Raw genomic sequence first — 12,031 nt, 5'->3', positions numbered from 1 at the left:
GTTACACAATGACTAACGATTAAAATGACTATATTGGGAATATAACATTTTTGTTAAGTCCTCTGTTTATGAGGGGTGTTAAATAAATTCATCTCCGCCTTTGATTTATTTGGCATTAGTCCAGTGATGATTGCTGGGAAATATCTCCGGCCAGATTATTTATTGAATATGAACAGACTTGTGTGAGCTCAGTAAATTTGTTTAGGAATCAAGGGACTGAAGGATGTCAACATATCCCGTTAAGTTAAAATGACATTGGGACGGACAGAATTTTCTGCATGGCAGCCATTTGTTTATTGAGCAGAAGAGATGAACCGTTTTCATTAAATTAACACATAATGCAAATCATACACGATGCGTGGCCCCACGGCTCAACGTGTTGGCTTGACTGGACGTTTCTCTTTTGTCTGGACTAAAATGTTGTGTTTGTTCTTGCAGTGAAGACCGAGTGATTGACCATTATAAAAAACTGAAAGGACTCAGCAGAGGGCAGGCGATTGTCAAGTAAGCACATATCCATTGCTCGTTTTGACCTGTGTCTACAGCTCATGTGGAGCGAGGAGTTATTAATGTAAAGGGGTAAAAGCCAAAGATCTGAAAGTAGAGTGACTTGCACCATGGCCGCTCCCTCTTCTCCCCTCTCCCATCAGGCAAGAGGTATAGATGTGTGAACATGCAAACCTCCAGATTCACACCTTCAGTTTTCTGAAGATCTTCGGTTTCCTCCCACACTCCAAAGACATACAGGTTTGTAGGTTAATTGGCTTGGTAAATGTGAAAAATGTCCCTCGTGGGTGTAGGATAATGTTAATGTGCGGGGATCGCTGGTCGGCGCGGACCTGATGGGCCAATGGGCCTGGTTCCACGCTGTATCTCTAAACTAAACTTAAAAACTAAACTAAACCTCTGATGTCCCTCGGAATATCCTTCAGCGGCTTTGCTGGCTTTGCCTTGCACTAAACGTTATTCCCTTGTCATGTATCAAAATGCTAAATTGAACTGAAACTGAACTGAACTGAACTGATCTCCAATCGCTGTTATTGTGGAGTTTGCACGTTATCCCAGCGACCATGAGGTTGTAGTGTGTAATAGCCTGCCGGCTGTAGGGAAGAAGCAGTTCCTGAACCTGGACGTTACAGTTTTCAGGCTCCAGTACCTTCTTCCCGATGGCAGGGGTGAAATGAGTGTGTGGCCTGGGTGGTGTGGATCTCTGATGATGCTGGCTTCCTTTTTGAGGCAGCGACTCCGGTAAATCCCTTCGATGGTGGGGAGGTCAGAGCCGGTGATGGGCTGGGTAGCGTTCACAACTTTTTGCAATTCCATCGGACAATGTTGCAGCCAAGCTTGTAATCAGACGAGACTGTGGCTGAGTTTCTTGGTTCCTTGGTTCTTGCTACCAGTCCAACAACCTAATTTTAGAGATGTGATTTTTTTTTTTAAACCTAGCAACAAAAATATATTTTAATGCTTGTTACCAACAATAAAGATAATTAATGTCAGGCCGTGTATTTTTTTAGTGCACAGTCAGTGGAAGAACGTTACCATGGTGTTCACATCTGGATTTTATTAAAACTCCAGAAGCAACAGCTTAAGCAGATAATTAAAATAGAGTATCTTAATTCACATTCCAATGTAAAGCTTTCATCGGGTACTTGTATGAAGGCATTTGTAACTTGTTTTTGTGTTTAGCTTATTTAATTAACAAAATGTCACTTATTGATTTGCTGATTTACTTCAGCTGATTTACAATTGATGGGTTTTTTTTCCAGTTATTTGACCGTGGTGGAAGCTCTTCCTACTTATGGTATTCATTACTACGGAGTAAAGGTTTGTTTATTATCTGCTTCACAGCGCATGCTTTTAGCACTGTTCGTCAAAGAGCAGATGATTTTGTTTTAAATTAAGTCACTTCTACCTCTTGCTTCATTCTTTGAGAATCCTGTGGTTTACTTTTTCCTCAAAACTGTAAACTGGGCTCCATCACTTTCATGCCTTGGACAAGTAAACACATAGAAGGCATCTGACCCAATACGTCATCCGTCTCCTCCCTCCACAGAGGCTGACTGACGTGCTGAGTTCATCCAGCACTTTGTTATATTCAAGATTCCACCATCTTACAGAGAAAGGTTGAACAAGTTAGGGCTTTATTCTTTGGAGTGCAGAAGGTTAAGGGGAGACTTGATAGTAGTCTTTAAAATGATGAGAGGGATAGACAGAGTTGACGTGGATAAACTTTTCCCACTGAGAGGAGGGAAGATTCAAACAAGGGGACATGACTTGAGAATTAAGGGACAGAAGTTTAGGGGTAACATGAGGGGGAACTTCTTTACTCAGAGAGTGGTGGCTGTGTGGAATGAGCTTCCAGTGAAGGTGGTGGAGGCAGGTTCGTTTTTATCATTTAAAAATAAATTGGATAGTTATATGGACGGGAAAGGTATGGAGGGTTATGTTCTGAACGCAGGTGTATGGGACTAGGGGAGAAAACGTGTTCGGCACGGACTAGAAGGGTCGAGATGGCCTGTTTCCGTGCTGTAATTGTTATATGGTTATATCTGCAGATTATTTTAGGATTTTAGTTTAGAGATACAGACCCTTTGGCCCACCGAGTCCGCGCTGAGCGGCGATCACCCATACACCAGTTCTATCCTACATTGTACAGAAGAAAATTTACCTACAAACATGCACATCTTTGGAAAGTGGAGGGAACTCATGTGGTCGCCGAGAGAATGTCCAAACTCCGTCCGCACAGACAGCACCCGAGGTCAGGATTGAACCGGGGTCTCTGACGCAGTAGAGCAGCAGATCTACCATGTGCAATGCCATCCCAAACATCTTCTTCTTCTTGCGTATGGCGTGCACAGCCTAAAGTTGTAGGACAACTTGTTCTATTTGATCTAACTGGGTTGTGCACGCCGGGTTGATTGCATTCGTCGAAACAGGGCAGACCACGCAAAAGTTGCAATCTTCCCACCCCATCCCAAACATAATGCCTTGGAAATACCACAATCAAAGATTGAATTGAGATTACAGCTGACTGCAGCAGTTCATCTGTATTCAAAACTGAAAATAGAACATGACGACATCGTGAAATGTTATTACCTAATCTGTGTTAAAATTGATTTTGCCACATGGATATTATTTGATCTCACCAACATCAGGCAGTGTGTGGCAGGTAGGAGTTCTCCATCTCAAACAGCAATTGTACAGGGTAATTAATGTCAAGGCTGCAATGAATGCGAGCTTCAACTGGTGTAATAATTATGGGAATAGAAAGTGATAGAATTGAGAAACCAAATCTGAATTTTTTTATTAAATCATTCTGAATAATGAAAGGTCAAGTGCAGAAGTAAGCTGAAATATTTGCTATTTTATTGGCTTTATAAGAGTGTTGAAAGACAGCTCTTGGAGTGCTCAATTGTAATCTGAAAGAACATTGTAGGTGAAGTCATTACAATGTGACTCCACCTTTAGATGTTAATTCACACACTCAAGTGAAATGGCTGTATGGTCCCTTAGAATACGTGAAGATAATCATCTCTAGTCCCTGCTACTAAATGGGTGCGATAAATCACTTCCGCATGTTAATGCTCGCACTCAATTCTGTTAGTGAACAATAATAATACTCGGGCGGCACGGTGGCGCAGCGGTATTGCTGCCTTACAGCACCAGAGGCCCAGTCATAATGGCGATATGTAATTTTAGATTTAGATTAGATTTGTTTATTGTCATTCAGACCTTTTGGTCTGAACGAAATTTTGTTTCCCTGCAGTCATACATATAATTTAAAAAAATGACAAAAACACACAATCAATACAAATTTAACATCCACCACAGTGAGTTCACCAAACACCTCCTCACTGTGGTGGAAGGCAAAATCTTAAAGTCTCTGTCTCTTCCCTCTTTGTTCTCCCTCTGCGCCGAGGTAAGATTATATATCCTTGTCCCCACCTACCCCCACCCCCGATCAGTCTGAAGAAGGGTTTCGGCCCGAAACGTTGCCTATTTCCTTCGCTCCATAGATGCTGCTGCACCCGCTGAGTTTCTCCAGCTTTTCTGTGTAACCTAAGATTATATATCGTTGTGTGTTGCTGCCTCCGTCCAAGCATCTGCTAAGCAAAGTCCGCCGCACATGTCACTTGCCAAGCTTTGCCCCCCCCCCACCACCACCACCACAACCAGTCTGAAGAATTGTCCCAACACAAAACGTCACCGATACATGTCCTCCATACATGCTGCTTGATCCACTGAGTTACTCCAGCACTTTGTGTCTTTTTTTTTGTACCAGCATCTGCAGTTCCTTGTGTCTGCATCTGCTTGCAATGTTGGGTATCACTGAGCAGAATCCATGGTTGGGTCTTGAAGTAGAAAAGCATTCAGAGGTCCATGTAAAACCATATTTCACAGCTTCTTTGCTATTTATTTATTTTTTAGGATAAACAAGGGATTCCCTGGTGGCTTGGAATTGGTTGCAAAGGAATTGGGCAATACGACTTTCACGATAAAGTGAAACCAAGAAAGGTAAGAGGCAGCTTTGTACCTCTGCCCCATTGAGGACATTGGACTTTGTCAACAGAACTGATGCGCTACAATGCTGAGAACTGTATCTTGCAATCTGTATCCACCCCTTTGCTCTTATCTATTGTACTTGAGTTTGACTTCATTGTCACACATGGTATGTCACACATTGTAGGCCCCCTCGGTCATGACTGGCCATGGGTGATGCATGCTAATTGTTGGCTGGATAGACTCGGCTTGTACTCACTAGAATTTAGAAGATTGAGGGGGGATCTTATAGAAACGTACAAAATTCTTAAGGGGTTGGACAGGCTAGATGCAGGAAGATTGTTCCCGATGTTGGGGAAGTCCAGGACAAGTGGTCACAGTTTAAGGATAAAGGGGAAATCCTTTAGGACTGAGATGAGAAAAACATTTTTCACACAGAGAGTGGTGAATCTCTGGAACTCTCTGCCACAGAAAGTAGTTGAGGCCAGTTCATTGGCTATATTTAAGAGGGAGTTAGATGTGGCCCTTGTGGCTAAAGGGATCGGGAGGGTATGAAGAGAAGGCAGGTACAGGATACTGAGTTGGATGATCAGCCATGATCATATTGAATGGCGGTGCAGGCTCAAAGGGCCGAATGGCCTACGCCTGCACCTATTTTCTATGTTTCTATGTTTACTCCAAACCTCGGTTAGAGCAGCGTCGCTTGTGACTGAAGAGACCTATGCAGGAGTGACAGTCTCTGTCGCAAAGGTCACACATGTGTGTGGTCTCTGGTTTGGTCACACACATAGTACGATATTATGGTCACACACATAGTATGACCATAATATCAATACTCAATCAATACTTGAGTTTGACTGGATTTAACTCACCAATGTATGGTACATCTGACCTGTTTGGATAGCATGCAGAAACCAAATGCTACCTCGATGCATGTGACATTAATAAACCTATACTAGAGGCACAGTAGTCCAGTGGTCACTGGTTCTTTGTTTAAATAACAGCCCAATGCTCTTGAAATGAGTTTTAACGGGACATTGTTCTCCCGTTTACTGTTTTACAGTCAAACACACACAATACGCTCTTCTGTTGTGAAAACATTTCATGATGTAATATTTATGCATCCCTGCAAAGAAGGATTTCCTTTTAAATCCAGTCCATTTGTGGACCTCAGAAGCTCAGGGCCAGGAAGGAGAAAATGAACTATTGTTCCTAGTCCTGGCAGGCATTCCTGTTTTAAATCTGACCATCGTGCCATTTAAACTTTAAAGATTCTCGGGCTGGAGATTATTTTTGAGTGGAGCAGCTGTTTTGTTTTCTACGCAGATTCATTTTATCTGAAACTCTGCTGTGCACTTTGTGCACGCTGCTCCAGGCACATGTGCAGATGCCACTGGCCTGTACACAACCGTGTGGACACTTTATCTGTGGTAAATGAAATGGTTGCATTGTGTAGCCTGATGTCACGCGCACGTCGCAGTCCTACGTGTATTCAAGGCTTGCGGAGGGCAGGGGCCATACACACTGCAACGCAGTTGTTCAGGCAACCTGCTCCAATTCAATGGCAATACCAATCTACTTTGGTGCTCGTTGAACCAATCTAATTTGGTACTAGTCTAGTTATACCAATTAGTTTGGTACTAGTTATACCAATCTACCTTGATATTAGTTGTACCAATCTACTATGATACTAGTTACATCAATCTACTTTGGTATACCAAACTACTATGGTACTCCATATAACCATATAACCATATAACAATTACAGCACGGAAACAGGCCATCTCGACCCTTCTAGTCCGTGCCGAACACATATTCTCCCCAGTCCCATATACCTGCGCTCAGACCATAACCTTCCATTCCTTTCCCGTCCATATAACTATCCAATTTATTTTTAAATGATAAAAACGAACCTGCCTCCACCACCTTCACTGGAAGCTCATTCCACACAGCCACCACTCTCTGAGTAAAGAAGTTCCCCCTCATGCTACCCCTAAACTTCTGTCCCTTAATTCTCAAGTCATGTCCCCTTGTTTGAATCTTCCCTACTCTCAGTGGGAAAAGCTTATCCACGTCAACTCTGTCTATCCCTCTCATCATTTTAAAGACCTCCATCAAGTCCCCCCTTAACCTTCTGTGCTCCAAAGAATAAAGCCTTAACTTGTTCAACCTTTCTCTGTAACTTAGTTGCTGAAACCCAGGCAACATTCTAGTAAATCTCCTCTGTACTCTCTCTATTTTGTTGACATCGTTTCTATAATTACTCGTTATACTCGTTATACCAACCTACTTTGGTAGTAGTTATTGCCAACCTACTTTGGTACCAGTTACACCAGTCTACTTGGTGGTCATAGTTTTGCCAATCTACTTTGGTATTAGTTATAGCAAACTACTTTGGTATTAAAGGTACACAAAAATGCTGGAGAAACTCAGCGGGTGCAGCAGCATCTATGGAGCGAAGGAAATAGACAACGTTTCGGGCCCGAAACATTGCCTATTTCCTTCGCTCCATAGATGCTGCTGCACCCGCTGAGTTTCTCCAGCATTTTTGTGTACCTTCGATTTTCCAGCATCTGCAGTTCCTTCTTAAACACTTTGGTATTAAAGTTGCAAGGCTCTTGTGCTAAACTTTATTTTGACTCCCAACTTGAGGATTTGATCCTAATGCAGTCAAATGGGATTCCTATCAAGAGGCTAAAAGATGGGCATGGACACGGTGGGCCACAGGGCCCATTTCTGTGCCAAGCTTTGTCCTGCCTCTCCTCTCCTCCCCTCCAGCTTTCTTCCGGTTTCCTCCCACACTCCAAAGACGTACAGTTTTGTTGGTTAATTGGCTTGGTGTAACTGTAAATTGTCCCTTAGTGTATGTAGGAGAGCGCCAGTGTGTGCGGAGATCGCTGGTCGGCATGGACTCACTCGGTCTGTTTTCACGATGTATCTAAAGACTTAGAGCATTGCTTCCTGTTGAGGTTAGCCCCTATCACAATTTTCCCCCACCTCTGATGGATCTTTGGCATTGCCATTAGCATTTCCATTAGCAGTGAGGCTATTTGTTGCCCGTTATATTGTATACTGCTTGTTTCCTCAGCAGTCCTTCAGTTTCATTGAAGGACTGCTGAGGTATGGGGTGTACCGTGCACCAATGTTAAAAGTACTTTGTTCCCAGATCAAAAGATCAGCATGAATTTAATTATGGAAATATACGAGCACTGCTGAAACACTAGGCAGCTTTCATAATGTTTGTTCTGATTAAAATAGCTGGGACTGTGCTTGAGGATTTGGAGAGTAAAGAACTGGTTGCCGTGACGATCCAGGCATCGAACTTGTAAATTCCTTCATTAAGGAATTCCATTCATCTTCGTTTGTCTGGATGCAGAAATCAAACAAGACAAGACTCCAATGGCTCTGAGCAGTCTTCATTGGGGAGATGTAATTGAGAAATGCAGCTTTGATTCTGAAAGGACAGTGCATTCAGTGCCACGGTGATGCAGTGGTGGAGTTACTGCCTTACAGCGCCAGGGGACCCGGGTTCAATCCTGGCTACGGGTGCTTGAATCTACGGAGTTTGCTTGTTCTCCCTGTAACTACGTGGGTCTTCCCTGGTGTCTTCCCACACTCCAAATACGCACAGGTTTGTAGATTGTAGGAAGGAACTGCAGATGCCGGTTTAAACCGAAGGTAGACACAAAATGCTGGAGGAACTCAGCGGGACAGGCAGCATCTCTGGAGAGAAGGAATGGGTTACCTCACCCATTCATTCCTTCTATCCAGAGATACTGCCTTTCCCACTGAGTTACTCCAGCACTTTGTGTCTATCTTCAGGTTTGTAGGTTAATTGGCTTAATATAATGGTAAATTGTCCCTAGTGTGTCGGCTGGTGTTAGTGTACGGGGATCGCTGGCCAGTGCGGACCTGGTGGGCTGAAGGGCCTGTTTCTGTGCTGTATCTGTAAACGATACAGCAAGGAAACAGGCCCTTCAGTCCACTGAGTCCGCACCAACCAGCGATCCCCGTACACTAACACTATCCTACACAAACTAGTGCCAATTTACCAAATTGGCCGAGCCAATTAACCTGCAAACCTGTACGTCTTTGGAGTGGTGGGAGGAAACCAGGGCACCTGGAGAAAACCCTCGTAGGTCACGGGGAGAACATACAAATTCCGTACAGACCCCCGTAGTCAGGATCGAACCCGGGTCTCTGGCGCTGTAAGGCAGTAACTCTACCGCTGCGCACCGTGCCCCACAAAAGTGAGGAATATGCTATCCATTGAGAAATAGTGATTGTAAAACCAGCAACTCCTATTTTGATAAATGCAACTATTGTCTGGGAAGTATTGTTCTTTTTTCCACTTTTGTTGCAGTGAGAACAGCAACAGAGCTACTGCGCCGTAGCGCCAGAGAACCAGGTTTCATCCTGTCTGTGTGGAGTTTGCACGTTCTCCCTGCGTTTGGGTTTTCTCCGGATGCTGTGGTTTCCTCCCACAATTCGAAGAGGCCAATTAACCTACCAACCCGCACGTCTTTTGAGATGTGGGAGGAAACCGGAGCACCTGGAGAAAGCCTATGCCGTCATGGGGAGAACGTGCAAACTCCACACAGACAGCACCCGAGGTCAGGATCGAACCGGGGTCCCTGGCACTCTGAGGCAGTATGTGGTGGAGGTTGCCAGATGCCATCAACGCTTTATCAAATCAATGGGCTTACATTGCAGCTTAAAGCTAAGTCAGTAACGCAATCATAAAATTGCAGATTTAAACCACTAACAAAATATAAGCATGCATGTTGTGACCACTTGCCAGCAGTCACCTTTGAAATAAAGATCTGTAACGCAAATTCTAGTCGTTGAGGTGGGATTGAAAACCACACTATATTATCTGCCTCATTGCTCTTGCCAACAAACATTCCCTCTATCATTAAGACTTGGAACAAATAAAAGTGGTTTGACTTTTTTTTTTTAACCTTGTATGGGAATTTGCTGTGGAATATCAGTGGCCTCATTTCAAAAACAGTTGACTTGAAGTACACTGTGATCAAGTTCTCCATAAATGCTGCTTCTGGGATGATTATTTCCCTTGCAAGTAAAGGGCCTGTCCCACTTAGCTGTCTTTCGCGCGATAGTTACGCGACCTGCTAGCATGTGGGTAGCACGGGGACGGGCGCATGGAGTGGCGTGGCGGAGTGTGGACTTCGTCCTGCACAAAATCTTCGCACGCCACCGGCCTGTCGCGTCACTGACGGACAAAGTGGGACGTCACTTTCGCGACAAGCCAGTAGTGACGGTCGCGCAACGGTCCCGCGAGAGTCGCGCGCATCATCATGCGCCCGCACAGCCATCTGGAGCACGTGACGTCATTTTAAGATGGACACAAAATGCAGGAGTAACTCAGCGGGACCAGCAGCATCTCTGGAGAGAAGGAATGGATGATGTTTCGGGTCGAGACCCTTCTTCAGTCTGAAAGAAGGGTCTTGACCCGAAACGTCACCCATTGCTTCTCTCCAAAGATGCTGCCGGTCCTGTTGAGTCATCAATTTTCTTGGCCCTGCTCTGGGAGAAGGAGTGGGGGCGGATCTGGATTTGCAATGGCCGTGAGCCCCAGGCCGAGTTCGACGATCGTTTGCCTGCTGTTGGAGGTGAGACGTTACGTCGCGCCAGGGTCTTAAGTGACTTTACTGCAACTTAGATGTGTCAGCCAGCACTGACTTCAAAGTGTTCCTTCCACCCTACCAGTGCTGATCATTGAGCAGTGGCTTTTATGACAGCTATTGTTTTTGCTGTCTTTCAATTAAGGCAAGTGCCAGTTGTTGCAGTTCGAAAAAAGTAGTTAATTCACCACATATTGTTTTTATTTTTATAAATTGAAGGGAAAGTTTCAGGATGGACATTAATATGCAAAATTGACACAAAATGCTGGACAGGCAGCATCTCTGGAGAAGAGGAATGGGTGACGTTTCGGGTCGAGACCTTTCTTCAGACTGGGAGTCAGGGGGGAGGGAGATACAGAAATATGCAAGGGTAAGGTGTGAAAATGACAGATCAAAGCAGATAAGGGAATGTAGAGTTGGTTCACAGTTGAGGGGAAGGTGACAAGGAGGCATACAATCAGAAAATTATTCAAAAGGACAGTGAAACTAGTCGGAGAACTAGGGTGGGGGAGGGACAGAGAGAGAGAGAGAGAGAGAGAGAAAGCAAGGGTTACGTGAAATTAGAGACTTGAACTTTGTTATGTAGTTATTTACTTGATGTTACTCCAGTATTTTGTGTCTACCTTCAGTATTAACCAGCATCCTATACATTTTGTTCATTAATATGCAAGTCTATTGCTTTGTGGTGATTTGTCCGTGTTGTTAGAGTCATAATATCATTGAGACTTGCAGCGGCACAGTGGTAGAGTTGCTGCCTCATAGCGCCAGAGACCTGGGTTCTGCTCACAATTCCAGCATCTTCAGTCTCTTGTGTCTCTAAGCTGACTATATTTGGTATTTCAGCTCTCTCTCCATATTAAAATGGTCGTGCTGTAGACAAATGCATTTGTCGTGCACAGTTCCAACCATGGTTTCCATTGAGGTGTCTGAACTTCCTTCTCTCCAGAGATGCTGCCTGTCCTGCTGAGTTCCTCCAGCATGTTGTGTCTATCCAGAGGGAAAATATTGGGCTTGTTCATTTAGTTATGAGGCCATTCGGCCCCTCAAGTCTACTCAGCCATTCAATCATGGCTGACCTATCTCAACCCCATTCTCCAGCCTTCTCCCCATAACCCCTGACACCCGTACTAATCAAGAATCTAGTCATCTCCGTCTTAAAAATATCCATTGAGCTCCGAATGACCTCCGAAGCCATCTGTGGCAATGAATTCCACAGATTCACCACCCTCAAACCAAAGAAATTCGTTCTCATCTCCTTTCTAAAGGTATGTCCTTTTATTCTGAGGCTGTGCCCTCTGGTCCTAGATTCTCCCACTAGTGGAAACACCCTCTCCACATTCACTCTATCCTGGCCTTTCACTATTTGGTAAGTTTCAATGAGGTCCCCCCCCTCATCCTAAATGCCAGAAGAGAGGATGTTTCAAGTTTCATGCATTGTACAGAAGAATTAAAATTGCTTTGGCATCTAACAAACCAGCTGTCCTTCTGTGTTCACATTTGCATTGGAGTGGTTTGGTTGCAAATTCTGTGAGCAGATACAATTGAACAGCCATCTGTAGGGTTTATTTTCTGGTTTTAATCCAGGATCCCACCAGGCATTATATAAAATGGCAAAGGAGCAATGGTCTGCACAAACTCCTGATATAGTCTAGTTTTGGAAACATCGGATGTCCTTAACTTAAGCTCTACATTTGTATCAGGAAGAACAACGATGATTAGAAAATATGCAGGAGACTTGTTTGAAGGTTATGCGATAGAGTACATTGAACGTATTAACATCGAGAATGTCTTTAGTACATTTGGTACATAATCAAGGAGCAGTTGCACCACGTTCACTCCCTCTTCTCCCCTCACCCTTCAGGCAAGAGGTACAGAAGTGTGAA

General features: G+C 44.2%; 1 protein-coding gene across 3 annotated transcripts in view; it reads left to right on the top strand.

Annotated features, from left to right (window-relative positions):
* Positions 1 to 12,031, top strand: part of LOC129704514 (FERM domain-containing protein 4B-like) — a 265,972-nt gene that overhangs the window by 207,817 nt on the left and 46,124 nt on the right. For all 3 annotated transcript variants that reach the window (XM_055647656.1, XM_055647657.1, XM_055647655.1), the window contains exons 9-11: positions 439 to 504; positions 1,770 to 1,827; positions 4,432 to 4,518. In XM_055647656.1, coding sequence (XP_055503631.1) covers positions 439 to 504; positions 1,770 to 1,827; positions 4,432 to 4,518 — 211 coding nt within the window. The remainder of the gene's footprint in view (positions 1 to 438; positions 505 to 1,769; positions 1,828 to 4,431; positions 4,519 to 12,031) is intronic.

Source organism: Leucoraja erinacea, chromosome 16 (assembly GCF_028641065.1).
Source record: "Leucoraja erinacea ecotype New England chromosome 16, Leri_hhj_1, whole genome shotgun sequence".
Classification (NCBI taxonomy): Eukaryota; Metazoa; Chordata; class Chondrichthyes; order Rajiformes; family Rajidae; genus Leucoraja; species Leucoraja erinaceus.
This window is presented reverse-complemented; position numbering and strand designations above follow the sequence as displayed.